This window comes from Folsomia candida, unplaced genomic scaffold (assembly GCF_002217175.1).
Source record: "Folsomia candida strain VU population unplaced genomic scaffold, ASM221717v1 Fcan01_Sc008, whole genome shotgun sequence".
Lineage (NCBI taxonomy): Eukaryota > Metazoa > Arthropoda > Collembola > Entomobryomorpha > Isotomidae > Folsomia > Folsomia candida.
The window spans coordinates 1,487,982-1,514,924 of record NW_019091200.1 but is presented as its reverse complement, the minus strand read 5'-3'; the positions used below and the strand labels follow the sequence as shown (position 1 = coordinate 1,514,924).

Genomic DNA, 26,943 nt, shown 5'->3' with positions numbered 1-26,943 from the left:
TCAATCCTTGTTGGTGTCGTCGTTGGTCTCGTCGGATACCTTAAAAAGTTGTAGAGGTCGAGCCATCCATACACATCCTTAAGGCGTCATCATAAGTACTCATCATGATTTTTTTCACCAAATAATATTGAAAAGTGGGGCAGTGGCATGGCGGTCATAAAATGGAGTTGAAATGAAAAACATAATAAAAATCAGAGACAAACAACGACTCAAAAAATGCACCTCCCTTAAACGGAAGCAGTCACTGTCGATGAGATCCAATCCAATAAGCGTAATCTTAGCCAACAATCGAATCCAATCCAATTCACACTCCACGATCAATCCAAATAAAAATAAACACGAGTCGTTGTCGCGTTAAGGATTTAATTTATGTAATTTATTATTTACCTCCAAATTCGTCCATCGATTAAACGCGACCATGGAATAAGCGGCATTTTGCTGTGTCTTACATTTTAATTAAAAAGTAATGATACATTTTTTACGGTAATTAAACCTTTTTTGTAACTACATCCTCACATAATTCACACCGTGATAAGCGAATAAAAGCGAGAATGACACAAGTAAGTATCACATCCCTTCATGTAAGTTGTTAAGATGCGAGGAGATAAGATGTTATCGAGAGAATAACTATGTGTGCGATCTTATTTTTCGAATCATTCAGAGTCGTAGATCGTTCCTCTCATACTTATGCATTTATTATGTAACTCATCAGTCAGAGGAGTAATACGTTCGTGCAGTGGCCGCGGAAGCCGTGGGGACATCTGGGGACGTTAACATTGTAGGATAGGGGAGGGCCGGGTTTATATAACATGGGCAGATGATGGGGACATCGGATAACCGTGGGGACATTGTCCACACCCTTCCGCGGCCACTGTGTTTGTGGATTCGCTGTCATTTAAACATGTAACCGGCGTGTGCGTGGTGTGGTGGCGGCAGTGATGGTGTGAGAGACAAGTATTTCAGACGAACATTGTGCATACACGCAGAAAATGGAAGGCACGCCAAGAAACCCAAACAAAGGGATGGAAGAAAGGACTCCACCCTCCACGATCAAACTTATTGCCGTTCGTACGTAAAGTCGAGTCGTCATCGGCAAAAGTTAGTTTATGTTGACCGTGAGTCAGGCCATCATCATCATCATCTAGTCATCGTCGTCACATTTTGGTGGCGTTGGTGGTGGTCAAACTATATAAAGGTGTCCCAAGGAGTGGAGCCCTTCCCCATTCGTATCCACTCATCCGTCCTGTGACGAGGGACGACGGCGATAAGAACAGTAATAAGATAATAGAAGCATAAGATAAGACATAGAATACGATCGCGACATTGCCAAGATGGGACTGAGACCGTGTTTTTTGTTAGTGCTTTCTTGTGTCACGGTGGGAGTGGTGCACGGGGCGAATCCGAACTATTCCTACCACGTGAAAATCGACGACGCCGCTCATGCGAATTATCAGGAAAAAGCGGAAACGAGAAAGGGACCAGATGCGGTCGGATTCTACAGGTAATTTATTTTTGGAGAAAATCGGCAGCTTATTTTCCAATCTTAAGTATTTACTTGGACAAATTTTGTCGGGAAAAAATGGCACAATTTTGCACATTTCTTTCTATTTATTCCTTGTTGGTAAACAAACAGTGTTTCGGATGCAAGTAACCGCTTGAAATAACGGTATGAAAATTGCGACTATTTTGACCTGCAAGAAATGCAAAGCGCAAGAAACGACTTCCCGCCGCTATAAATATTTAATAAAGCGCGTCGCTACATGGCGCATATATTTTGCACCTCGAATTTCTTGCATTTCTTCCTTTGCAGTGCAAGAAATGTAGCAAACCCGCACCACTGTAAACAAGCTTTAATACAAAAAATCCATCCATTTTTTACGTCCTTTATCCTTCCTGCCTAATGAAAGAAATGGGTTTCTTGACTGATCCAATTTATCGAGCTGATTGCAAATTATTATTTCATCCACTCGCCTAATGGACGAAGGTGTCATTATAATTGACACGAGACAAGGTTTCCTTTCATTAAACGTGTTACACTTTACGAAGCATTTGGCCATCGCGTAATTGGTAACGATCAAATCGTGTCGTCTCTTTTTAGTCACAAAGTCATCTCTAGATTCGATCTGTGCTGCTCAATAATCTCACCTCTCTCAGGAGGTGACCCTACTAAAGCACAGCCCAACCCATGCTACAAAGATTACTACGTGAATAATAAAGCCATTAGCATAATGTTGCATTATGCATGGATTAATGCATCGCAAACTTTTGGTTGATTGCCTTTCATTCCAATTTTAATAAAAGGAATCAACTTTTGCAGAACGACAAGTGTCGATAAGTTTGTAAATCAAATAACCAGATCTCATTCAGAAAAGTATTACGAAGGCATACGAGGCCTCGTAAATGGACACGTACTGCATTTTCGTAACATAAATATGTAAAAGTGCATAAGAGATGCAGTGCACTAGTTTTTGTGTAACATAATCTTTACGAATATTTTCTTCCTCTTGTTTGGCTGATTACCAAGTAATCTAGACAACTTTTTAATCAATTACTTATTATTGATTCCATTAGGAAAATATGATATCATCAAATTGAGTAATTAGTATGCTGAGAGAATTTATGCCAATTTGCAAGAAATAAAATTGTGTTACACATTTTACCCTTATTTTGGCTTAACAAAAGGGTATAATTTGTATATATGTACCAATTTACAAAAAAAATGTTGCCCAGTAAGATGGAGGTCTCCCAGCTTGTGGTCACAGATTTTGAGCAAACTAGTGTCAATCAATCGCAAATTGTATTAATATGAAATTTGCAAAAGACACGATCTACCAATGCGGACGTTTGGCAGAAATATTTGCAACCGAAGAGGAGAAAACGCGCAGTTGGAAAGTGTAAAATTTGTTAACTTTAAGACACATTTTCTCCTCTTTGGATGCAAATATCTCTGCCAAACATGACCTTTATCTTTTGCCATATTAATTACATCTGTGATCGATTGACATTGTTTGCTCAAAATCTGAGAGCATACGCTGTGAAATCTCCATTGTACATAAATAAATAGCAGATATTCTAGGTTAACAAAAGTGAATGAAATCTCATGAAATTTTGTACACATTACGTGAAGCAGCAGATAAATAAAAGAGGGGCAAGGATTACACACACACAGTTTTCATCAGTTGTTGAGTTGATCTCACTTTTTTGGGTAATTAGCAGGACGACCAGCGTGAGGTGTGTTTAATGAATGCAGTACAAAAAAACGAGTCATGGATGTGCGTGTGGACGGGTTTTAAGTTTTAAACGGTTCTCAATGACATTGCAAAAAAGGAGAGCACAACTTACATAAAAGGACCAACTATACCACACGATCCATGATTGTAGAACTTGACTTATTGTTACGCAATAATCTGGCTAAATATGGATCAATAATAAAATGAATGCCACGAACTAAAAGGAAGATCAGCCAGTAAATGGCTTGTAATTACTCGTCATCAATTCATCACCACCACGCATTGTTTAATGTCGCACAAATTGCGGTATCCAAAATGACATGACGTCATCGCGAAGAACAGCTCAATTACTTTTTTAGTAAATAAAATACCACCGGAAGAGATATCTTCCTTCTTGGTCACGGTTTGTCTGTAGGAAGTGACGACTTCATTATTTTCACCGCAAGACAACTGTCGTCGTTTTGTTTTGAGAAAAGCATGAAATTTTTACTTTTTTGAGAAAAAAACCACGATTGGATGACGTTTCAATTAATAATTTTCTGTATGTAGCGTCGTGGATCCGAACGGATCCCTTCGAACGGTGGAATATACCGCGGACGATCGAGGCTTCAACCCCACCGTGACCTATTCGCATGCAGGGTCCCATGTTTATCATAGCCATGGATCTACTGCTGCGGCCGTTGGAACGTATGCACCTGCCTTCGTGCAGGACAGCAGGGTTCAGATTGTCGACAAATTCACCGGACCACCACCAGCTCTGAACGTCCAACCGTTCCAGTTGCCTGCTCCGTCCAGTTTTGCCAATGCTGGACCACTCGTCGTCCCCGCGCCGGTGCGACCCGCACCTCCACCCCAGCTTATTGCGCAGGCGCAAGGTAGATAAGTGCAAAATTGGGGGTTTTTTATGCCATGATTGATAATAATTTATGTATGTGCAGGAGTTGAATATGCCCCCGCGTACATGCCACCAGTCACTGCGTTTGTCCAACAACAGGCTTATCTTCCACCACCACAAGTGACTTATCATCAACAAGTGGCTCAACCTGTGGTTCAGGAAACTTATCTTCCTCCACCACCACCACCACAAGTTACGGCTACTTATCTTCCACCACCCCCACCACGACAGGTTACCGCTACTTATCTTCCACCACCTCCACCACCACCACAGGAAGTCGTAGAGGTTGCTCAACCAGTTCGTGAGACTTATCTTCCTCCACCACGCGTAACTGCGACCTATCTTCCACCACCTCCCCCACGAGTTACCGCCACTTATCTGCCCCCACCTCCCCCACGCGTGACCGCCACTTATCTTCCTCCTCGACAAGAAGTCGTCTACGAGCAACCCTCTCCTGCCGTGATCGCCGTGGAGAAGCCGTCTCTCCTCGTCTCCGCCCCCAAGAAGGTCTTGCAACCGGAAATCGTGTCTGTCGAGAAGGCCAGCGTCTCTCTCGTGCAGGACTCGTACTCCGTCGCCCCAGTCAACACGGTCACCGACTACACTGGTCCAACCTACCCAGAATCCATCAAGATCACTTCCGCCAACAAACCACAACATACTTACGGACCACCCAACTTCACGCCGGGAACGCCAATCGGCATCGTTGAGGAGCAACCAGCAGCGGTGACGGTCGTGGAGAAGAAGCCGGTCAAGGTGCACGTTTCCGTGGTTGGACCACCACCTCCACCACCACCACAAGTCGTTCATGAGCATGTCGTCGCCCAACCACCACCGCCACAAATCGTCCAGTATGCCCCACAAGTTCAGTACGTTCCACAAGCACAGCCCATCGTTCAACACCAACAAGTAATCCACCACCAGCAACCACAGCAATTTATCCATCACCAACCTGCCGCCGTGGCTGTCCCAGTAGCGCAAAAGGTCGTGACGGCTGCAGCGCCACTTGGTCTGTACGCAGGAGCGGTCGGATTTCACACGGGAAATTCGGGCCCAACTCAATACCTTCATAGTTATGGGACTCAGGGGTACATGCATGTTACTGACAATTAGTTATTACGACGCCTTAATCATAGTCACCATCTAATTTCGCTATTTTCTCCTGTAGATTCCAAGTCACCTCTTCCCGTCAATTTAACAAAGTCTTGACTCAACATGCCGTCGCCGCCCCGATCCAAGTGCAACCACAAGTACAACAAGTTCAGGAAGTGTACCACCATCAACCTCAACAAATCGCTGTCCCCGTTCAACCCGCACCCGTCCCAGTTGTGCAGCATCATCACGTGCAACCCGTCGTTGAACAATACCACCGAGAAGTTTATGCCCCCAAATATATTCCCCCTCCAGCCGCACCAGTCGTCCAAGTGCAACATCAACACGCCCAAGTTGCCGTTCCAGTCGTGGCCCCTCAACCGGCCGCAGTTTACGGACCTCATCACCATCTTGCGCAACCTGTCGCGGCCGCAGCAGCGGTCGCAGTGCCAGTTTCCGGAAAGAAACAAAACCCTTTGACCTTTGCCTACTCGTATGATCAAGGTGGGGCCAAGGTCAGCCATTCCTACTCCGGGTCAGGGTGGTAATCGTAGTCGTTAAAAAATCATTCTCCTCCTTGAATATGAAAACTGCCTCTAAATACATCATGATCATCTCTTAATCTTAAGTATCTTCTTGTGTACCTTATTACTCCGTCGGTCGAAATGTGATCGTTTTATTGGAAAATATTTCCGTCTGACTTCCGGTCTGGTTTGTTTGTTTGTTTGTTTTTCCCTGCACGAGCTTATCCATCCTACATATTTTTTATAATGGAAATTACATATAAAATAAACTATGCTATAGTTTCCGTCGGTGAAGAAAAGCTTGTTCTGATTTTGTACGCCTGAACAAATATAAATTATCGGATAAATGTTATGTTGTGATTTCAGCGCTGAATGTGATAACTTCTAGAATCGAAAGAAGAATATATTTCTTATGAAATTTATGAATAATAATAATAATACAGTCAATTTTTATACTAATAACGACATTGAGAATATTACGCTATGATTTTGTTATTCATTTTTTGACTACTGCATAAATAACTGTATGTATAAAACCGAAATTGACGTTACACGATACAATCATCTACGGAGAACTTTCTTATCCATAAAGCTCTTGGTATTATAGTTAAGAAATCTGTACAAATATTTTATCCTCTTTCTGAGATTGTGCCATTCCTGGGGACGAGAAGCAACGCGATTTCCGAGCATTTTATGTTTCCGAATTAACATCTGCGTCATGAAAGAAATTAAAGTTTACATTGCGATCAAATTAATTTATATGCAAAAATTTTAACGCACCTGGAACTCATTCCCATGAAATCCTTTTAACCACTGGGGAATATGTGTCTGGAACATGATGGGTTTCAGTCCTTCCTGATCGCCGAGAATGTCGATATAGTCATTTTGTCCGAACAAGGCTTTTTTCTCGGTCCAATTCTTTTTAGGTTGGTAGAGCGGCATTGGAAGTGGCATTCCGGTTGGAATTCGTGGAAGGGGTCCTTTGAAATCCATCTATAAGAAAGCCACATCCAATATAGCTTAGTAATTTATATATTTTTTGCATTTACAAGATTAATTAACTAACCTTATCTTTGTATCCATACTTTCTCATTAGAACTTTTGGCTTGTCCTCAAAATATCTGTATCGCACGGTGCCCTTTGAAGGTACAAGGAGTGAGGACGCTTCCAACCTTATCGAAGTTTCGAGTAAGAGGGTATTTGGGGGTGGCGATATGTGGACAACCCGAGATAAGCCGGTGACTAGTTTTGAGATGGAGAACATTATTAACCTGATCAGTTAATAAGTTTCAATCCACATAAAAACCCTGTCCTACACCGTCAACTGCCTTCACGTAAGACTATTCTACCCAATTAATACAATTTAGTAATTAAATTAAACTTTAATTTAATGCAACTTAAAAAACATGGCACATTTTCTACTCTTTTAAAATTCAAATTCTTGCAATCCGCTCCGGAAAGTCTCGCCTTTCCCAAATAAATTGCGTTACAAAATCACGCAAAAAATCTTATCGGCGTTTATCGATTACATTAAAACCACATTTATTTAATCAAATTGCAAATTGTTTAAGAGATTGATTTAAATGGAGCAACAATTATAATTTGTTAACATTTTATGCCCAATTTATGAAATTATTTGATACACTATATATGTATTTTATATGACATTGTTAACTAAAATTCAAGCAGTCGTGATCATTACACGTAATATTACTGCTGTTTATGTGCTAATTAAGTAATTATTTATTCATATAATTAGCTAATTACTAACTTATTTGCTCAATTTAAGGCAATAAATTTTTATAGGTTTGAAAACCCAGTCATCTTTTAGCTTTATTATGCAAACGATTTCTCATATCGTTTGTAAATATAGCGTCACTCCTTTATGCGTCCAGAACTTCAAATGCTTCTTTAATGTTAAAATTGTAGGTGAAATGTGACTAAAGGTAGGAATCTTGGTTTCGTACGAAGGTTCTTGTTGTGCGATACGTTTCCATGCAACGCTCCGTCCCCTTTGCTCTGTTCCTAAAGATGCAAATTCTCCCCTTCCCCATTGCTTACATACTTCAGTACATGCAGAATTTACATAATATTGTTGTGAATCTGAAAGTAGCAGCAAGTGGAAGACCAGAACGAAATTTTGACAAGAGTGTTAGTGAGTGAGTGATGAGCGACCTGAGTGACGGGGTCGGCGGCGGCGGTGGGAGGAAATCACGCCGAACGGTTGAGCAGGATGAGAACAATGCAGAAACTGCGTCCACTCGAGGAGGAAGAAATTGGTCCAAGAAACAGGGCGAAAATCGTAAGAAGTTAATTATGTAAATTACAGTTGCACTTGTAACAAACTAACTGAAATTGAGTGAATAAGATGTGTATTCGAGGTGCATCATTTGCTAGGGAAATTTGACATTTTTTAAGTTTCGACATATTCCGTATGACCTTTGACCTCGTTTACTCAGTCACCAGGTCGGTGTATGTTGAAATGATGGTTTCTGATACCCCCCCCCCCGAAACTACGTCAAAAACGATCAAAACTAAAAGTTAGATTTTTTTAACTTTGACGGTCGTTCTGCTCGCATTATGAAATTATTTTTGTGTTTGTTCCAGGGAGCAATCGGGTCAGCAGTGGGGATGGCGTGGCAGATGAAAACCTGTTACTTCGACGCCATCTCCGCAAGCAGGAGGAGAAGATTAAGCTTCTGGCCACAAAACTTGTCCGAGTTGTGGGTGAGAGGAAAAGCAAGGTGAGAGACTTTGCAATTGTACTCCCGAGGTCACTCATTAACTAACATATCTCATTATTAGGAGAAACGGGACGAAATGTTGATTGAGGAGCAGAAGGGCAGATTAGCCGAGTTGGAGGGAATCGTGTCCAATCTTAGGGACAAGTTAAGCGTGAGTCGCGAACAATTAGCGTCCGTGACCAAGCTTATCCCAACCCCGTCAAATACCTCCCATCACCACCACCATTTACACCACTTACCTCCAACCCCATCAGCCAGTAAGTTATCTGTCCTTACCAAACCTGACCATTTTTAATCAACTCAATTTCAATATTCACCAGTAACGATTATAAATTATTGACCTTTTGAAGGTTCCCGAGGTCGGACTCGTTGGTCGTCTGGTGGCGGATCACCCCCAAAGAAGCAGGACTCCGCCACCGTGACTAAAAAGGGTCGTCTCTCCAGCACCACCACAACGCCTCGACCTCGAAGCAGTCACCTCACTCTGCTCGAAGACTCCGAGTTCACTTCACGCGTGGAAAGCTTGCTGTTGGAGGCGAAAAGTGAGAACGCGGCGTTAGAAGACCAACTCCGTCTCAGCAGGGAACGCCTCACCCACTTTCAACTGGAAGCGGAACGAACCTTATCCGCCCTTCGGGTCGCAGAAGAGGAAGTGGAGCGGATGCGGGCAGAGGTCGAGCGAGGTCACGGCGAGCGTGTCTCGCTGATTCGAGCAGAGCGGGAGGCGCGTCGTTTGGGTGGCTGGGTGGGCGTGCTGGAGGGGAAAGTGGGTCGACTGGAGGAGGAAGTTGGGCGCGGTGTGGAGGACAAAGGTCGCGTGGAGGAAGATTTACGGAAGGTGGAGGGGGAACTGAGGGAGGAGCAGGAAAAGGGCCTCAGTCTGGGGAAGAAGTTGGAGGAAGTTGTGCGGGAAGTGGGCAGACTGAAGGAGGTCGAAATGGCGGTGGGCGGACTCGTCGAGGAGAATCGGATACTGAAAGAGAGTCACGAATCCTTAGTGGAGAAGAGCTTGTCCGGTATTTCTCTGGGGGCGGGAGGCAGTCGTTCAGCTGGACAAAGGGCGGAAGAAGAATGTGTTGACCTCAAGGTAGTAAAATAGTTGAAGAAGAAGGGGGACATTGCGTCCCAGAAATTCAGCAAAATTGTATCCTGCAAATGCGATGGTGCATGATTTGCTAACTAATATTTGATTTACAGAGGCAACTGACCGAATTGGAGGGGAGGTTGAAAACCGAAGTGGGCGCAAAATCCGAGCTGAGCGAAGCTTTACGAGAAGCAAAGACCAAGAATGTCACGCTCGAAGAGAAAGTGGCAAAGTTGGAAGGAGAGCTTGCCGAAATGAGCGCAAAATTGGCAGCCAGCGAGGCAGACCGAGAGAAACGCAGCATCAGTGAAGAGGTCATTCTTCGTGCCAAGACCGTAGAAGAAGAGCTTGGCCAAACCCAATGGCAATTGGTTCAAGTATGTATGCGTAGCAGAAAAAAGCATTACTATCTTGAGCGTAATTTGAAATGCAATATTTTTCCAGGTTCGTGACGAGTTGGACAAAACGCGTGCCCTGCTGAGAACGCAAATGATGATAAGTCGCGGTTGGGGGAAGGAGGTGGAAGAACTGAGCAAGAAGTTGGACAAGGCGGAAAGCTTTCACAGTCATAAATTGGAAGAATTTATGGCCCTCTTGGAACAAAGGACGAAGCAAATGTGCGTCCTGGAAGAAACTTTGGAAGCCATTCGACCCTTGGCGAATAAAACGGCACCACCACGACAAATAATGGTCCCAAATAATGATGCCACCGCGACGACAACAACCTCAGAGAATAAATCACCACCACAAGAGCAACAAACAATTGTCACGAAAAATAATGCCACCGCGACGACAACCACAGAAGAAATTGTTCCCCCCACTCGACCCCCGCGCACGAACCCCCCAGATCGCGACAAGGATAATAATAATGACTCCTTGCTCGTACTGCCCATGTGATGACGATGATGATATTGACATGAGAATAACAATTATTAATAACTGTATAATATGCCTTCTCTTGAGCCAAGTTTGCGTCTTTCTCTCCTGTATCTTAAATAACTGCTTAATTACGATAATTAATTAGGATTCTATGTTAAATTAGTTTAACAAGTTGATACCATGACATACGTGTGACCTCCCGGTTGGATTTTGACATTAAAAGACATTCTTGACGTGTAATTAATTAGTTAGTGTACTTTCTCTTCTCAGATATATATTGAGGGATTTCACGTCAAGTTCGTAACCTACGTAACTGCGTTAGGTTTGTAAGCTTACACACTCTTGACGTGAGTTGACTTTGTAAACATTTTCGTAAACATTTTTTAGTAAAATCAAAATATCGTATATAAAACATCATCAAAATGTTGCTAGCCAACTTTATCCTAGCGTACACCAAATGAAATGTAATTATTTTTGAATTTTTTTGCCTAAAATATCAGGTTTTCAGGAATTACATAGCTATTTCTTATGTCACAAAATTCTATAATATACCAAAATGATCGTATGATCAAGACCGATCGATTGATACCCCTCTGGATGAAGTGTGTCAATTTAACCCAGATTTGACATTTGGGGGCTGGTCGGATAGCGACAAATATTTTCGGCTGGCAGCAATCTTTTGTAAAATAATTAAATTAATTTGCATGTTGATGGGACGAGATCACAAAAAATTTACAATTGACAATTCGTCTCTAAGACAATTTCAATAGGAAATGTAAATATCAAACTCGAATTATTTACGAACCAAAAACATGCGTTTGAAGTGCGTAAGATTCGTAAAAGTTCGTAAGTCAATTTTCCTTAGAAATGTGTGTAAAAGTTCGTAAAAGTTTGTAAGCTTACAAACCTTACGCAGTTACGAAGGTTACAAACGTTGACGTGAGTTCCCTCATTATGTATATTTCAAGTAACAACAATTATCTATTACTTATAAACACTTTTTATACTTTTGTATATGAACATGGGTAATTTTTACGTAAAATAATTATGTATGTATTAGTACTAAATATATTTGTGTATTTTACTGGCAGCAATAAGTTAAGTAGTCGATAAGTAATTGTCAATTACTAATTGATATGCCGCTCATTCGGTTTGGTTAAGTAATATATGTTTGGTTGGTTGATGGTATCGAGAGAGAGAAGGTTAATATCAGTGACCGCGGGAGCATGGGGACAATGACCCCATCCCCCTTCCCTCATCCAAGTCAATGTTCCCAGATGTCCCCACAGCTTCCGCGGCCACTGGTTAATATAATACTTGAGTTGTGTAATTGATTGATCAAGAATTAAAATATAACTGATGGCCACTCTAGTGATGAAGAGGAACAATTTGTATTCATAAATACTTCCGCTTATTAATTGGCACTTGTGTAACTGGAAGTTTTTCATTAACTTGACTCATTAATTCAAACGTGCGCCACCTCGGCAGCCTCTTCCTTATCGACGGACGTGTACTTAACCCCGCTGGTGGTCGTGGCAAGGAGCGGGTGGTTATTCCCGGCAGAAATCAGACTTCCGCGCAGGCACGAAGGCACGCCACGCAACCTGACCCACGCCACGGATAAACTTATCAGCACGACGAGACCGATGAGGGACACGACACTCCACGAGAGACGATTGATCACCGTGTTCGTCATGGTCACTGGTGGTGGGGCACATTCCGTGTGATCAACGTCTTGCAACATTCGCTTCGCGTTGCTGGTTGGATATCCGGTTAAGCAACGCATTTCGGTCCGATGGCTGCAATTACAAATTAATTAATTAACCAGTGTTTCCGGTGAAATTTGATCACTTGCAAGAAATAACGACAAAAAGTGGTTTCCTGCAGCAATTTGGATCGCAAGAAATGAAAACTACGCCCCGCCCCTATAATTCATGGCGTATATTTCTTGAACTTTCTGGCATTTCTTGCGTTTTTTTCCATTCGAAGTGCAAAAAATGTAGCAAACCCACAAGAAACGAAACTAAATAATCAGCCAATATATTTTCAAGAATTTGTTTCATACCGAAAAATATCGGGATCTTTAAGAGTCATATTTCTCATCCAGAGGAGAAAATGATCGAGACCACAATCGCAGTGGAATGGGTTGTGATAAAGCTCGAGTTGGACGACGACGCCCATCTGGTTCCTGTGATTGAGGAGGGCGAAGAGTCCCGAGGTGGCGGAAATCTCTCGAATTTTGTTGTAACTGAGGTCCACGAATCGGAGGGAGGAGAGACACGCTTCCACGTCCAGGACCAAATCCGTCAACTCGTTCTGCCCGAGATGGAGGTCGAGGAGGGAGGGCAGGTCGCAGAACTGGAGGGGGTTCGGGATCCTGGATATATGGTTCTGCTCGAGATGTAGTTTCAGCAGGTGGGTGAGATTTGATTCTGCAAACATTTCAGTCAGCCCGTTCAGCAGCGTCCTATAGAAAAAAATGCATAATTTTTCATTCATAGAAGGAGAAAGTTTTGTAAATATGTATGCAAATTATTTAACGTAAGACTTCATGACTCATCGCTAAAATCAGCACATTTGTAATCATTTCTCGGGTCTGGGAATTTATTATAAAATTCTGGACGACAGTAGAGCAGCAAATTAATAGAATTGCGGTGAATTGCGGCCAGTTTTGATGAGTTCCAATTTTTCTGTGGGATGTCCTGACTCCTTCTTCAAACACTGCGAATATCTGGATTTTTTGAATTGGCAACTAACTACCTGCTCTACAAATTTGTCGTTCAGAATTTTGAAGTAAATTCCCAGAGCAGAGAAATGCTGATTTTGACGATTTTGGCGATGAGTCATCAAGTCCTCGGTCAATGTTATCTTCGTACCACTGGTCCGTGTGAAACGCTCCCGTGAGGTGGAGATACTTTAGGGAGGTAAGGCTTGAAAATATTCTGGGGTGTTCGATAAGCACGTCGCCACCAATTTTGTTGTAATTGAGAATCAAGGTTTCCAAGTGGGGGGTGTGATGGAAGGTTTTGCCTCGAATGAGTTCAATCCCATTTTGACGAAGGTCCAACTCCCGAAGGGAAAGCATGTCACGATTCGGACCAAAAAGATTGGTAGGAAGTTCTCTAAGCTCATTTCCCACCACGATAAGCACCTAAAAAGCCACAATATTTTAATCAGAGGACGAATTTGTAGTTATTTTCAAATTTTTCATTTGATGATAACCGACGGGTAAACTTTGTGGCGTGCTCTTATAAACCACAAAAATTTCACAATTTTTTCACAGATTTTACATACTTCAAAGTTTTCAGACATATTTATGTAGAAATATTTCTGCCATTATTTGTGAAATACGTTAGAAGTTTTTTCAAAATTTTGTAAAACAACATTTTGTAAATATTCCAACGATGTGAGACGATTTTTTTGCTCAAAGAAATTGGACCACAAAAAAACAAAGTACATTCGAAAATTCTTATTTTTTGTGCCTATTTCCTAAATAGTTTTCCTTTTTTCGTAAATATTAAATACAGTTCAGGGATTTTTCGTAACTACATATGTACGCGTCCTGTGATTATAATTAACATCAAAAGAATTTTTAATTGCCGGACCTCTGTCTCCACTGGGACATGTTTGAAAAAGTCTGTGTCCGTGAATCCAGCGTGGGTGCAGTTGACAACGGGGCGAACTCTCAATTTGTCGTTGGGGTCGCGCTGGTGGCCGCAGTGACAGTGACCTCGAAGTTCTTTGGGGCAGTCGATCGAAACCCACTCTCTCCGCTCACTCCCGCCCTTTTTGCTGCTCCTCGGATGAACTAGGTAGTCGTCCAGGTCCTCGTCGTCCTTGTAATCTTCGTCAAAATAGTCGTCCTACAAAAATCGTCAAATTAGCAAGGGTGAAAAAATACTTTGTCAAAATACAGTATTTTGAGCTGCGTTCTTCCCAGGGTTTGGATTTCCAAGGCTGTTCCACCCGCAAAAAAGTATAGAATCTGCGTGGAGAATAACTGTCGTACGAAAATGCAGTACAATTTTGTGTATAAATTAAGTTTTTATCGTGGTCAAAATATGTAAAATTGTTTTCACGATTTAAAAAAATAAAGTATTTTAACAACGATAATGTTAATTTCTTCGCAAAATTGCACTGCATTTTCTTATGACTGCTGTCTTCGCTATGTAGATTGACATGAAAAAATCATTCCTCGAAAATTAGAGCGACTTATGAATGTAGTACACACCTCATCCTCCAACGTTTTAGATTTGCTCGTCGTGGAAGACACGATTCTGTCGTGAAGACTATGACTACCCCCCAACTGTCGAGATGACGATGATAACGACGACGAGGACAGCATTTTATTACTGCTCCACCCAACCCCATCCGCACATCGTACCCCCAGTGACACGGTCAACACCAGTGTCACCACCCATCCTCCTGGTAACATTTTACTCTAACCTAAATATTATCTGGCTCAATTTCCTACTAGATTTTATGGCACATCACCGCAATTTTTTGCACACTCGCCCCCACCTCAGTCTTTTGTGGCACAAACTTTGACCTTGTGTCTTTTAAGCGAAATTATTGCTGATTTCGGGAAAAAAACATCTTCTTAACTCCAACTCCAACCGGTGAGGAGACAACGTTCAGACAACAAATATTTAACAATGAACTCTTAATTGTCGTGCAAATAAAGGCTGAAATTGATGCAAGAGACCATATATCGCTACGTTCTTACGTATAGCCAGCCATCCACCCACCCGTCCACATTATTCACCTTTTATTACAAAGGTGTGCTTATAGGGTGCAGGTGTGTTAAATCTGTAGCTTCGACCAGGTGCGGCATCCTACAACCATAATCATCCATTCCCATTGTTGAGTCTGGCAGGGTTGGAAGTGTGTTCATCCATACATAAGAAGAAGAGAGCGAGTTTGTGGTTGTATGGATCTTTCTTAAGGATATATCGTCGCATGATTCTTTTTTTTGCCTTATTCGTGTAGTCTTGGTCTTAAATAAGATCTGGTAAAGTTAGGAGAGGAGAGATCACACAATCAGGATGGCGATGATGATGATGAGGTTAAAAGACGATGTCTCGAGGGATTTGCGTGGGTGGATGGATTGAATCGTCGTCTATTTCAGTGTGGCGTTTCTTTCGGGTTTGCGACATTTCTTGCAATGGAAAGGAAGAAATGTTAGAAATTCGAGGTGCAAGAAAGTGCCAAAAATTTGCATTATTTAGCGACACGCCGTATGAAGTACATATAGCGGCGGGGCGTAGTTTGTAGCACTTGGGATTTTTTCAGGTTAAAATCAGGCAAGAGACCACTCTCTTGCCGTTGTTTTTTTTGCAATAGAAAGCAAGAAACGAAAGAAATTCGAGGTGCAAGAAACTGGGAGAAAGTGCAAGAAATATGCGCCACGCGCCGTATGAAGTAATATCATCGTGTCGTAGTTCCTCGCGGATTGCATTTCTTGCAGGTCAAAATATGTAGCTGCAAAAACCCACTTTCTTCCCGTTATTACTTGCACGTGGTTACTTGCACCCGAAACCCTGATCTTGTCCCAATTTTATGTACCAGAAGAAGTCTCACTTTTTATGGCTACTTACTTTTTTCGGAGTTCACTGAATTCAGGATGAACATGTATTTCGCAAAGGACAAATTTACTTTGAGACGACAATTTTGAAACTCGGTTTTTATTAAATTTTCGGTTGAGCATACTTGTACTGAAGAGGTCGTGTTTACGCTGTAAATATCTGTGAGATTTGAGTACTTATTACACTCCTGCTCTTTAATTACATATGCATGATTACTAAATAAAACGGTAAAAGTATGAGTTAAATGCAAATATTTAAACACCTACGTGAACCTGAACAATTGATAATAATGGTGCTGAAAAAAGTAGGTAATTAACTAATCCTAAGTTGAGTACACGGTTCTTAAATACACTTCATTAATTACATATGTAGTTTAATTAGTTTTATGTGTGTTATGTATGTAGAAGCCCTTTTTCTGTACTGTGGTATCGTTGATTGAGTTGAAGAACGTCGTGGTCATGATACACATAATCTGCACCTTGATAATCCCTGGTACCCAACTAATTAATTTAATATGTACTTACAACAAAAGTCTCTACTTTTTTTTACTGACTCGCTTTTTGGCCAACTCATTCGAATCTTATGGAACATTACCACCGTATACAAAAGCCACAGGTCAAGTTGTGAGGTCGAGGTCAATCTTGAGCAAAAGTATGTACAGCAGTCACACCCAACGCTTATTTATTTTCTACCCTATAAAACCTTACCGTTCTCAGGTATTCGTTGTTTTAATCTCTATTTTTCAATATTTACTGGATAAAAATGCAACAGAATTTCAAAATGCAGTTTCTTTTTGTACGTGAAACTTATTATGAAGGAATTAATTATAATTAATTAATTAATTCACTATAATTTATAAATTGTATGTAATACATTTTTTGTTTAATGTGACAAAGTGAGAAATTCGTGCAAACTTGGTAATTATTTTACAATTCCATCCATAATACAAATTTCGAATCCATTCTACACGACGACAAATATTTACCGATTTACGGTCAGTTTGGCGAAAGTCAAATTGATGAAAAATTAAATATCATGAAAGTACCAGTTGACGAAATTAACGTCACACTTGGCGAAAACGGAAAACTTGTGAAATCTTCGCGAAATATCTGCATTTTCGCCAAATGAGACCAAGATTATTTGACACTTTATCAATCTATAAGGTTACGACAAATGCCCGAGTTACAAATGAATTTTCATTTTTAAATTGTCGTGGGTTACAGTTTATTTTTTTAATATTTTGGCTGGAGAATTGGTTTTTCGTCCATGGGAGAAAAACCAATTTTAAAATAATTTTAAAAATGAATATTTTATTTATAACTCGACCATTTGTCGCAACCGTTAAGGGTAACTAGGCACTAAATGTCAAGCAATCGTGAAATGAGACATTGCAGGGTGCATAAACTTTTTTGTTGTCCGTGGTTTCTCCTAAGGAGAAACTATGGACAACAAAAAAGTTTATGCACCCTGGAGACATTGCTTTCGCTAAAATGTACTTTAGAAACATTATTGAACCTAAAGAACTGTAAAATGAGTATTATTTTTCGCCAAATTGGATAATTTTATGTATGATGAAAGTTTTTCGCCAATATGCTTTTCGCCAAACTGACACCTCTTCCTATTTACCATGAATTGATTCCTGTTTATTTAATTCTGCTGTTTGGCAGTGGGTGGTTCAATGGAAGGTTGCGCCCTGACCGCGCCCCCGCCGCCGCCACCACCACCACCGACATTGTTCGAGATGTGGAGTGAAGCCAGCGACTCCTCGGATCCGCATGAGGAAAAGGAGAAGAATCCATTTTGCGCCTTCATCGAGTTGAATTTGGCGTAGAGGCGGATCAGTTTGAGTGGGTCGTTCAGAATGGAGGCGGTCGAGCAGCGCGGGGGCGGCATCGTCCCGTTACACCCGCCATTCATCCCCTCAGAAGTGGGTCCCTTCTCCTGAACAGAAATTGAAGCGTTATGTAGAGCTCATGCAAAATAGTTGAATTTTACAATGGCCGCGGAAGCGGAGCCATCTGGGGGCATTAACATTGTAGGATAGGGGAGGGAGGGGTTTGTATAACATGGGGAGATGAAGAGGACATTGAATAAACGTGGGGACATTGTCCCTCTGTCCCCCCGCTTCCGCAGCCACGGGGATTTTATGTATGTACTTCACCTTTTCCTGTAAATATCGTTCACATAGAGTTTGCAGGAACTCGAGGAAATTTGGGTCCGGGACGACGTGACGCATTTCCTCGCGATCCATTTTCGAGATCCGTTCCAACTCTGGGAGCGTGAGCCAGGGGAAGAAGGAGAGATCTTGGTGCAGACGCCAGACCAAGTCTTCCACTGGAGAGGCCCCATCTCCGCCCCCGTTGCATCCGTCCCCTTCCACGGCCAGGCCCAGACTGCAATTAAATTATCATTAGTGAAAGTACGTGCTCTAAGCTTAATTAATTAATTAAATTAGTTACACAAAGTTCGACTTGTACGGGGTCCATCGCTGCGTTTCTCCAACCAAGACCATGAGCGTGGTGTGGGGTTCCAGGGTGGCGAAGTAGTCCTCGTCATCAATCTCAGTTCTGGAAATTGAGAATAATAGGCCGTTAGTAATCTACGTTTTTAAAATTTCCGTAATTTTCCATATCTCTTGAGTTGGGTCAAAATTTCCGGAGCCGATCTTGAAATCACTCTTATGTGTCTCCGGAAATTTTGACCCAACTCAAGTGACAAGAAAAATTACGGAAATTTTAAAAACGTACATTTGCGAACTGCCTAGAAAATTTGGGAGCGAGTATAGCTTGGAATTTGGCTTACCCATCCGATTCCAACACGACACGGAGGGAGAGCTCTGAGTCGATGTCCATTTTTGACCTCACACGCTCCTCGAACTGGTCCATGGATGACGCCGTGAGCCCCAAGCGTACCTCACGCTCCCAATCCGTGACACGAAGGGCTTTTGGACTGCTACTCTCGTACGAGGACATCCTGCCAACAGCAAAATTATGTAACTTACATCAAAATTCACCCAAGGATTGAGCAGGTCATCGGCATCCTTCTCGATGCACGCACACTGCGACGCTACACGTCTAAAAATATACGGCATCCAACTATCCAACTACGCTCACGGCTATACCGTCGAATCAAAAGCAGAGAAACTTTCCTCCTACTTCCTACTTTCTCCCTGCTCGCATAATGTTGCAGCCTTGCAAGACTTTCTCCGAGTTCTGTTCCGTGCCACGCACCGCACGCAAGCAATTCGCACACAAACCTCTGCCCACAAATCGTGTCCCAACCATTTCAAAGATAAAGATGGAAAGATTCTAAACTTATAAATTGAACAGGAAATAACAAAAATTCCGGAAATGAGTACGGAAATTGAGACGATGATAAGTAAAATGTATCATTTAAAAAAAATATCTCATTCGTAGTGCATGCTCAAGAAGAAAAAAAAGAATACCCCTTTCAGCTCACCTGCTGATTTCCTTTTGCTTTTCGGCTGGGTGTGGTGACGTGGAGAGGTGCCTGCTAAATATTTTTAGCTTGTGTAGATATTCCCCGATCAACCCTGTCGGATTAAGTGCCTCCTGAAGGGAGTGGTGTTGCTGGGGAGGATGCGATGACCTATTTTGATGTGGAGTGGTGGCAGTGAAAGCAGTGAACCAAACTTGTCCTTACTTTCTCCTCCTGATGCCAGGCACCAACTGATCCACTTTCACTCCACTACGACTCACTATATACGACGAGAGCAGGGCAAGGAACGAATGCCACGACCAAGACCCACACTCCACTCTACACACACTTCTATCCATCCATACACCCCCAGTTGGCAAAAGTTGGCCATGAGTAAGTAGTGGATCTCGTAAGAGCATGACCATCTCTACACAAACTTTCTCCGCTACTCTTCGGAGCACCACCACCACTTTCACCATTGCCTCTGCCTCTGCTCCTGCTATTATCTCAGTTTTTCGCTTTCTCTCGCTTTCTCCCTATTCCACAACGACGACTTCTCTTCTCGCCCATCTATTTAGTGCATAAGTAGTCGTAGTAGTGAAGGAATAAAAAGAGGCCACGACGAAATAGGCAGGCAGACAAAAAATTGTAGAAACGCAGTCTTACGTAAGATGTGGAATCTGTTTGTTCAGACCATGCTTTCTCTTCTCGCCTCGAGAGAAATCATCTGATGAGATTATGTCTGTTTGTATGCATATTTTGTACTCTGTTTAATTGAGAGGACAGAAAGTCAGAGGCGGTGCGGCACTTCGTTTCTCTCGAGGTTTAAAGTTTGCCTGCAAGGAATTGGATTGACTTGACTGTTGGATTTTCACATTATGCTGCGATCATAGTTAATAAATATCCGCCCAACACGAGAAGAACGTGATTTTGTAAAGGGTAAGTAGTATAGCGTGGTCTGAAATATGGACGTGGCCGGATTGGAGATGTAAGTCGGATTAATTTTTAAAGAGGGATCGTTGCAAACTGACAACTTCCTTTTCTCTCCGACCGAGTACTTACTTAACAGAGGTGGGCACAATACTCTGTAAAACAATGCATACCAGATATTTTGAGCTCTGTTCTTCCCACGGTTTAGATTTCCAGGGGTGTTCAACCACAAAAAGTTGAGAATCTGGGTGGAAGTCTTACGAAAACGCAGGTTTTGTGAAGAAATTAAGTTTTTACCGCTGTCAAAATACATTTGTCTTCACGATTTTTGTAAAATTAAGTTTTTTTGCAGCGATAAAAAGCTAATTTCATCCTAAAACCTGCATTGTCATGCGATTGCTGCATGTATTCTCCACGTAGATTCTCGCCTTTTTTGTGGCTGTAACACTCCTGGAAATCCAAACACTATAAAGAACGGATCTCAAAATCTTGCATTTTGTGAAAATATTTTGCCCATCCCTTCTAAGTACTTAGTTAGCCCTCACTAAAATAATGGGGCCAATGCATGCACGAGTAATACATAAGTAAGTAAAATTCAGCGAGAGACCGAAGTGAATAGGAGACATCCTCCTCAATTTGCATCCAATGCCCTGGGGGAAAGCATCAACTTGTTTTATTTAGCTGCCCGAATTTCTCATAAAGAAGGACAAAAATCCGGCACATGTCAAGGTTACGTTTTTTATGGACTCTGCCCTCAATTATTCATCCCACCCGGTGGAAGGACGGTCAGACGGAGCAGTAAGCAAGTACTTGGCCAAGTTGTCGTGATAAACACGTCTTATTCCTCTCCGAGAGCAATAAAGGTCTCGGATTCTCGCTCCCATTATTCGCTTGATTTGATCTGATGCTCGGGCACAAAAGTTTAATTCGTTTTAATTTAATGAGGTCAGAGAATAACTTTGCAGTCGTGTCGAGCACAGTTTTGTGGCTTCTGCATACGTCCCAGTTTCCGATGTGATCCGGTTTTGCACCTAACAAAGGAGTTTCCTACCGGGATGGATGGCTTTTGAGGTTGACGGGGTGCATGCCTCTGTCTAATTTTATATCAGTCGATAATTTATAAAGCGGAGTGATGGCGTCATGTCACGCTTTACAGAAACTTTTGAAAAATAAAGTGGGCCAGGGAAACTTGCAGGGTGAAAGTTTGCATCTTTTGTTGTTGCTTTCACTTGAACCGTATTGTTGAGCGAGGCAGGCAAGGCGTGTGAAGGGATCAGACTTTGGCTTGACTTGGCAGAAGAGGATGTTCGCTTGGCAGGACTATAAACAAACGGTGCTACTGGACCAAGAAATCTTGCAGGGTGGCCCCATTACGTCCTTTCTGACTTCTATCGTTCCATCGCCTTGCCTTCAAAAAGAGCGACAAGGCATAAATACGAACATGAGGGCAGGGTTTCGTTTTTTGCGAGTTTGCCCTAGTTCTTGCAGTGCAAAGCAATAAACGCAAGAAATGTAAGGTGCAAGAAACTGCAAGAAAGTGCACGAAATATGCGCCTTCCAGTCACGCGCTGTATGAAGTATAGCGGCGGTAAGCCGTTTCTCATTGCATTTCTTGCAGGTCAAAATAGCTACATAAACCACTCTCTTCCCGTCATTTCTTGCAAATGGTAACTTATTGCACCCGAAACCCTACATAAGTGAGAAGGTTTTTGCCAAAACTGGGATAGCAGCGCAATTTAAGGGAGAGAAGAAGAATCCCAAGTAAATCGACGATGTCATAATGTGCCAGAATACGTAACAAGTTGCGTAACCCGATTACGGAACGAGCGTCTGTCTGGCCGGATTTGATAATTATGTAAAGGTCCCCAAAATACTTTTCTTGTCGGCGGTGCGACGGTGATGATGATCAATTCGTCGCAGGGGCTCGTCTTCTCAATTTCGAATATTACTCTCCGATCCCATGTTTGCTTTCCCCTGCTCTGTTTACTTTCTCCATTAGAATGCACACACAGAGAGAACGAGGAGATGATGTCGTCCTACATATTCACATATTCTGCCCTGCCTGGCTGGCTTGTTATTAATTCCGTGTAGCGAAGAGCAATCAAATCAAGAAGCAAAAGCAAGAGGTACAAAAGAGAGCCCAAATTTATTATGATTCTTCCTTTCACCTCCACCACCACCACCGCTTTCTCCTCTGGTACACCTTTTGAAATTGAAATGGAGTGTGGAACTAATGGCAACGACTGCTTTCACTCACTCACTCACCAACCCACCACCACGCCAACTCTCTCATTACGAGGGCTTACGTCTCCTTCAAGTTCTGTTCATTTCGTAGAAATATTTGTCTCGCGGAAAGAGGTTGAAAATTGTTGGCCGATTTATCTGCATATGTTCACCCAGCCCGAGGACAGAGAAGAAAGGTGAGCTCTTTATTCCGTCTGAGCCGATGGAGATAGATATTGCTTTCTCTCAGGGGCCGCGGAAGCCGTGGGGGCATTAACATTGCAGGATAGGGGAGGGCAAGGTTTGTATAACATGGACAGATGATGGGGACATCGAACAACCGTGGGGACATTGTCCGCGGCCACTGCTTTCTCCCTGACAAAAGAACAAAGGGCAAAGAGCACAAGTAAGTGGAGAAGAAAAACAAATTGCGCAATATATGGATGGAGTTCCTTCCTTTCTCTAATTAATTACATATTGGTGTATTTGATCTGATCCTCTTACTTATTATATCGATCCCTTGATACCCAATTGTGCCCAAAAGTAGACCTTTTTAGTACAAGGTGGGCGAATACTAATGAAAGAAATATGTACGGTTAACCGGAGCCCTTCGTTTTTTTCTACCTGTCCGGCCATTAAGTTCTACCTGTGTGCATGCCCATAAAAGCGAGAAGATGGCCAAACAACCAACCCGGTCGGAATTTTTTTAATGGGCGCAGAGTGAAAGTTGTGGTAAAGTTGAGTGGATGAGAGAAAGCAAGCCTCTCTCGGGGAGAGTAAACAGGTCATCAAAGTGACATATGGTTAATAGCCGAGCATTTCAGAGTGGACTGGAGATTTGACCACGCACAAGCCATATAAACGACTCCGCTCCGAGTTAAAATGTAATGGATGGACGAGAGAGAAAGTCGTCCTTATTAATTCCTTGATTCGATTGAAGTGAATCAGCCAGACGGACACGATGTGTGTGGGAGACGACCACGTGACGACCGTGTGAAGTGAAAGACTTTCATCGCACTTGAACCCCTGCTGGTACATAAATGCTACAAATCCTCGACTTTCACCTGGCTCTCATTTCATCCTAAACATTAAATTCTCCGAAATCTCGTCCGTCCGTCGTCAAAGGGTTTCGCGACAGAATTGAGATGACATTCAAGGGCAAAGTCTGTACAGAGCGCGTGGCCGTGTGGGTTGACGTTGAACAATGTCTCCTTGATCAAATTTACCCACTGCTTTGCTTGCTTTCCCCTCGATCTAGGCTCAAATCGGGGAAGAAAAGAGCGAGCGAGACGGAGAGAAAACTTGATACTTTTGACTGGCTTCTTTCTTTATCGTTTTAAAAGTATTTCGTAACTGGAGAACTTCTTCTTCTCGGATGTTTGAAGTTTGATTCAATTATTAAAGAAATGGAATTGCATATTGTTTTAGTTTCAGTCTTTGGTCCCGGAGGCAGGGAGAGATTTTGTGAGGAGATCAAGTTACGCAATGTGGACGCAGTTCGTAAGTAGACGGGGACAGGTGGTGGTGGTGGTGGATGACGAGCATACGGATGATCTCTCGTCTCATCATCGTGGGAAAACTACTTGTTCGTCGTCGTCGTCCTCGTCCTTTCTTCGGCTTGGACTTATTCATGTAGGTAGGAGACTGTAATAATGCGGCTATTGAGCAACTTCCAGAGTGGTTCTTGTCATGATGGGAAGGATGCAATAAAGTATAAAAATGTGGCAACTTGTTTCTCTCCTCTCTTTCCGCGATTTCTTGAGTGAGAACCAGTACATAAATTCCAATCTTTCTCATCTCACGGATCATAAAATGTCCTAAATTTAATGCCTCTACAACCAACAAGTAACTAAGTATGCAGGCATGTAAAATGTACAACTTTGCGACCCTTTATAAGAAGAAGATGATGAAATCATCGTATCATGAAAAAAAAATCATGAAATGCAAGCAAGTAGTGAGTGAGTGATGCTACAGATATTTGGACGCAAACACCTGCTGCTGACTGGTATTATCAGGAGCAGGAGAAGGAGAAGAAGTTGAGGTGAATTCCTTTGCTTCCTCCCATTCCCACTTTACACGAAATAATGGTAAATAAGTACCTGGGGAAGGAACGGGCTTATTTATAATCGTCCATCCCGACAGACATGGCATGGCATCTGGCTAGCTGGTGAAGTGAAGAGTCCCACTTTTTGTCCAAAACTATACGACCGAGCCATGCAATCTTCTTCTTCTTCTGCTTAAACCGGTCCGGTGAGGTGAGAGGAGAGTGCATGACTTTTCCAGGGTTTCGCTTCTTGCAGGTGGGTGGTTTGCCACATTTCTACATACGCAAGAAATGCGAGGTGCAAGAAACTGGGAGAAAGTGCAAGAAATATGCGTCATCTAGCCACGCGCTGTATGAAGTATGGCGTCAGGACGTAGTTTCTTGCGCTTTGCATTTCTTGTAGGTCAAATAGCTGCAAGAAACCACTTTCTTGCGTTATTTCTTGCAAGTGGTTAGGGTCATCTCAGCGGCAGAAGAAGAAAGGGACGCGATTCGTGCACGGCCCACTACCAGGTTTAGAAATATTTACCTGGTGGTGATTATTATTGAGGACAGGTAGGTAAATGTTGGTTTCGTGGGTCTTCTTCTCCTTCTGGTTCTTGGGTTGCATGACTGGAAGGAAGAAGAAGACCAACAACCAACTTCTGCATCTTTTTCTCTACTCCTCAAGTGGCCACATGAGAAAGATGAGACGGAAGAAATTGCAGGGGTATGGATGAAAAACAAGAGATTATGTAAGGGAAAAAAAGTGGTGCAACTATTTCGTAATTAGGACCAAAACGATGCGTGCGACTAAATAAAAACTTGGGGGACGGGAAAGTTACTTAGTTGGAGGAGGGCTTTCGAAAACGAAACCAGTTTCACTCTGCCCCATTAATTTATATGCAAATATTCTTAAATGGATGTAAGGGCGTTGTCTGGTAGTAGTCGTCTCTCGCAGACATTTTACCCTCATTAAGCCTGCAAAACTATGGCAAACAAGGTGGTTCTCTTCTATGCAAATGAGGAGAGAGGAATATTTGTCCGAGGTGAAAGTTTTCTCGGAAGTATGGAAATAAGAAGTGGCGACGTCACCGCCGTGTCTCCAGAAAGGCTCAAAATAGATCAAAGGTTGCTTAAGACTCGGGATAAATGGCACGTTTAAAAGTGCACTACTTAAAAAAATCATGAAGGGACCGAATGCCACGCCACGCCGCGACCCTTCAAGTCCAAAGTCTCGCTTCCTTAACTTTTACAGTGGCAGTTGTTATGCACTTGGGAGCACACAGGTTGAAAGGACGACTACACATTGTACATATAGGAAACGAAGAAGAATGGGATGACCAGACATGGTTTTAAGCTCGCCACAAGCAACAGGTTAGTTTGGACATTATACGACGACGGCAAGCAGAGGTACCTAATATTATCTGAGGATACCTTTGACTTGGACACATATGTACATACATAGGTGATAGTAATACGAGGATGATGATATGGCATGCATGCAGTCCACCTGCCTCTTTTGTACCCACACCACCATGATCTCTCTGTGCACCGTCCATCCAATGAGGCATAACTGGTCGAGAAGCACATCTCTTTCTTATTCCCAGTCTTCCCTCAATACGAGGCAGAGATCATGCCAAGAAGAAGACGACCAATTCTTCAGGTGCATCGGACGTGAGTAGCCGAGGTGTTTGTTTCAGTGACGGGTGACCAGCAAAAAGGCCGGGTTTTCAAAAATTTCTCCGTTGTTAACTTCGAAATCAGTGGTGTGGTGGGTGTGAGAAACTCGCGGAGAAAGTTTTTGTGTGCTGCCTGTCAGGAAAAGCATGGGATCAGAAAGAGAGAAAGTTGGATAAGAGACTACTGAACCCGGGTAAGTACTGCCTACGACCACCACCTCCACACTATTCACTGCTAATTAGTCCAGAAGTGCACATTCTGGCTGAAGAAACCTGGTATTTCTTTTCTTGGTAGATATTTTTTTAATGGGGGAATTGACTGGAGGGAGAGATCGTTATTTAGTTTGCTGGCTTGTGCAAGATTTTTGTGCCGTTTTTGCTCGCGTGGAAGGTTTGATAGCGAGAGTAGCTTTTAGATATTTGGCGTTTAGTTGGTGCGGTGGTTCATGTTTTTGGACGGTATCAAAGAAATAATAAAAACATGCATGCTGAGGAATGCAGAAGAGATCGAGCTAGCGTACTGGACCCGTCGGACTGGTTGGTCAGATCTGTAATGGTGGCATCTCTAATACTCGTCTCTCCACTTTTTGTCCACATGGATGGCGAGCGAACGA

General features: G+C 42.6%; 5 protein-coding genes across 5 annotated transcripts; 2 read left to right on the top strand and 3 right to left on the bottom strand.

Moving 5' to 3' along the window:
• Nucleotides 1–1,202: 1,202 nt before the first annotated feature.
• Nucleotides 1,203–6,206, top strand: LOC110852940 (extensin-3). Its single transcript, XM_022101119.2, has 4 exons — nt 1,203–1,501; nt 3,780–4,105; nt 4,169–5,213; nt 5,294–6,206. The coding sequence occupies exons 1-4, from the start codon at nt 1,332–1,334 to the stop codon at nt 5,763–5,765; spliced, it is 2,013 nt and encodes a 670-aa protein (XP_021956811.1). The 5' UTR covers nt 1,203–1,331; the 3' UTR covers nt 5,766–6,206.
• Nucleotides 6,197–7,198, bottom strand: LOC110852942 (39S ribosomal protein L51, mitochondrial). The gene is made up of 3 exons (XM_022101120.2): nt 6,808–7,198; nt 6,522–6,734; nt 6,197–6,452 (listed from the first exon to the last, which is right to left on the bottom strand). The coding sequence occupies exons 1-3, from the start codon at nt 7,003–7,005 to the stop codon at nt 6,303–6,305; spliced, it is 561 nt and encodes a 186-aa protein (XP_021956812.1). The 5' UTR covers nt 7,006–7,198; the 3' UTR covers nt 6,197–6,302.
• A 676-nt stretch (nt 7,199–7,874) lies between these two features.
• On the top strand, nt 7,875–11,209 carry LOC110853162 (protein fantom-like). Its single transcript, XM_022101405.2, has 6 exons — nt 7,875–8,043; nt 8,349–8,485; nt 8,547–8,742; nt 8,836–9,572; nt 9,683–9,946; nt 10,014–11,209. The coding sequence occupies exons 1-6, from the start codon at nt 7,908–7,910 to the stop codon at nt 10,464–10,466; spliced, it is 1,923 nt and encodes a 640-aa protein (XP_021957097.1). The 5' UTR covers nt 7,875–7,907; the 3' UTR covers nt 10,467–11,209.
• LOC110853457 (trophoblast glycoprotein-like) lies at nt 10,712–15,256 on the bottom strand. The gene is made up of 5 exons (XM_022101726.2): nt 14,680–15,256; nt 14,054–14,311; nt 13,325–13,599; nt 12,514–12,915; nt 10,712–12,247 (listed from the first exon to the last, which is right to left on the bottom strand). Exons 1-5 carry the CDS (start codon nt 14,881–14,883, stop codon nt 11,914–11,916), a joined length of 1,473 nt encoding a protein of 490 aa, XP_021957418.1. The 5' UTR covers nt 14,884–15,256; the 3' UTR covers nt 10,712–11,913.
• An 856-nt stretch (nt 15,257–16,112) lies between these two features.
• On the bottom strand, nt 16,113–19,763 carry LOC110853161. The gene is made up of 5 exons (XM_022101404.2): nt 19,493–19,763; nt 18,836–19,006; nt 18,493–18,600; nt 18,195–18,426; nt 16,113–17,974 (listed from the first exon to the last, which is right to left on the bottom strand). The coding sequence occupies exons 2-5, from the start codon at nt 19,003–19,005 to the stop codon at nt 17,681–17,683; spliced, it is 804 nt and encodes a 267-aa protein (XP_021957096.1). The 5' UTR covers nt 19,006; nt 19,493–19,763; the 3' UTR covers nt 16,113–17,680.
• Between the last annotated feature and the right edge of the window lie 7,180 nt (nt 19,764–26,943).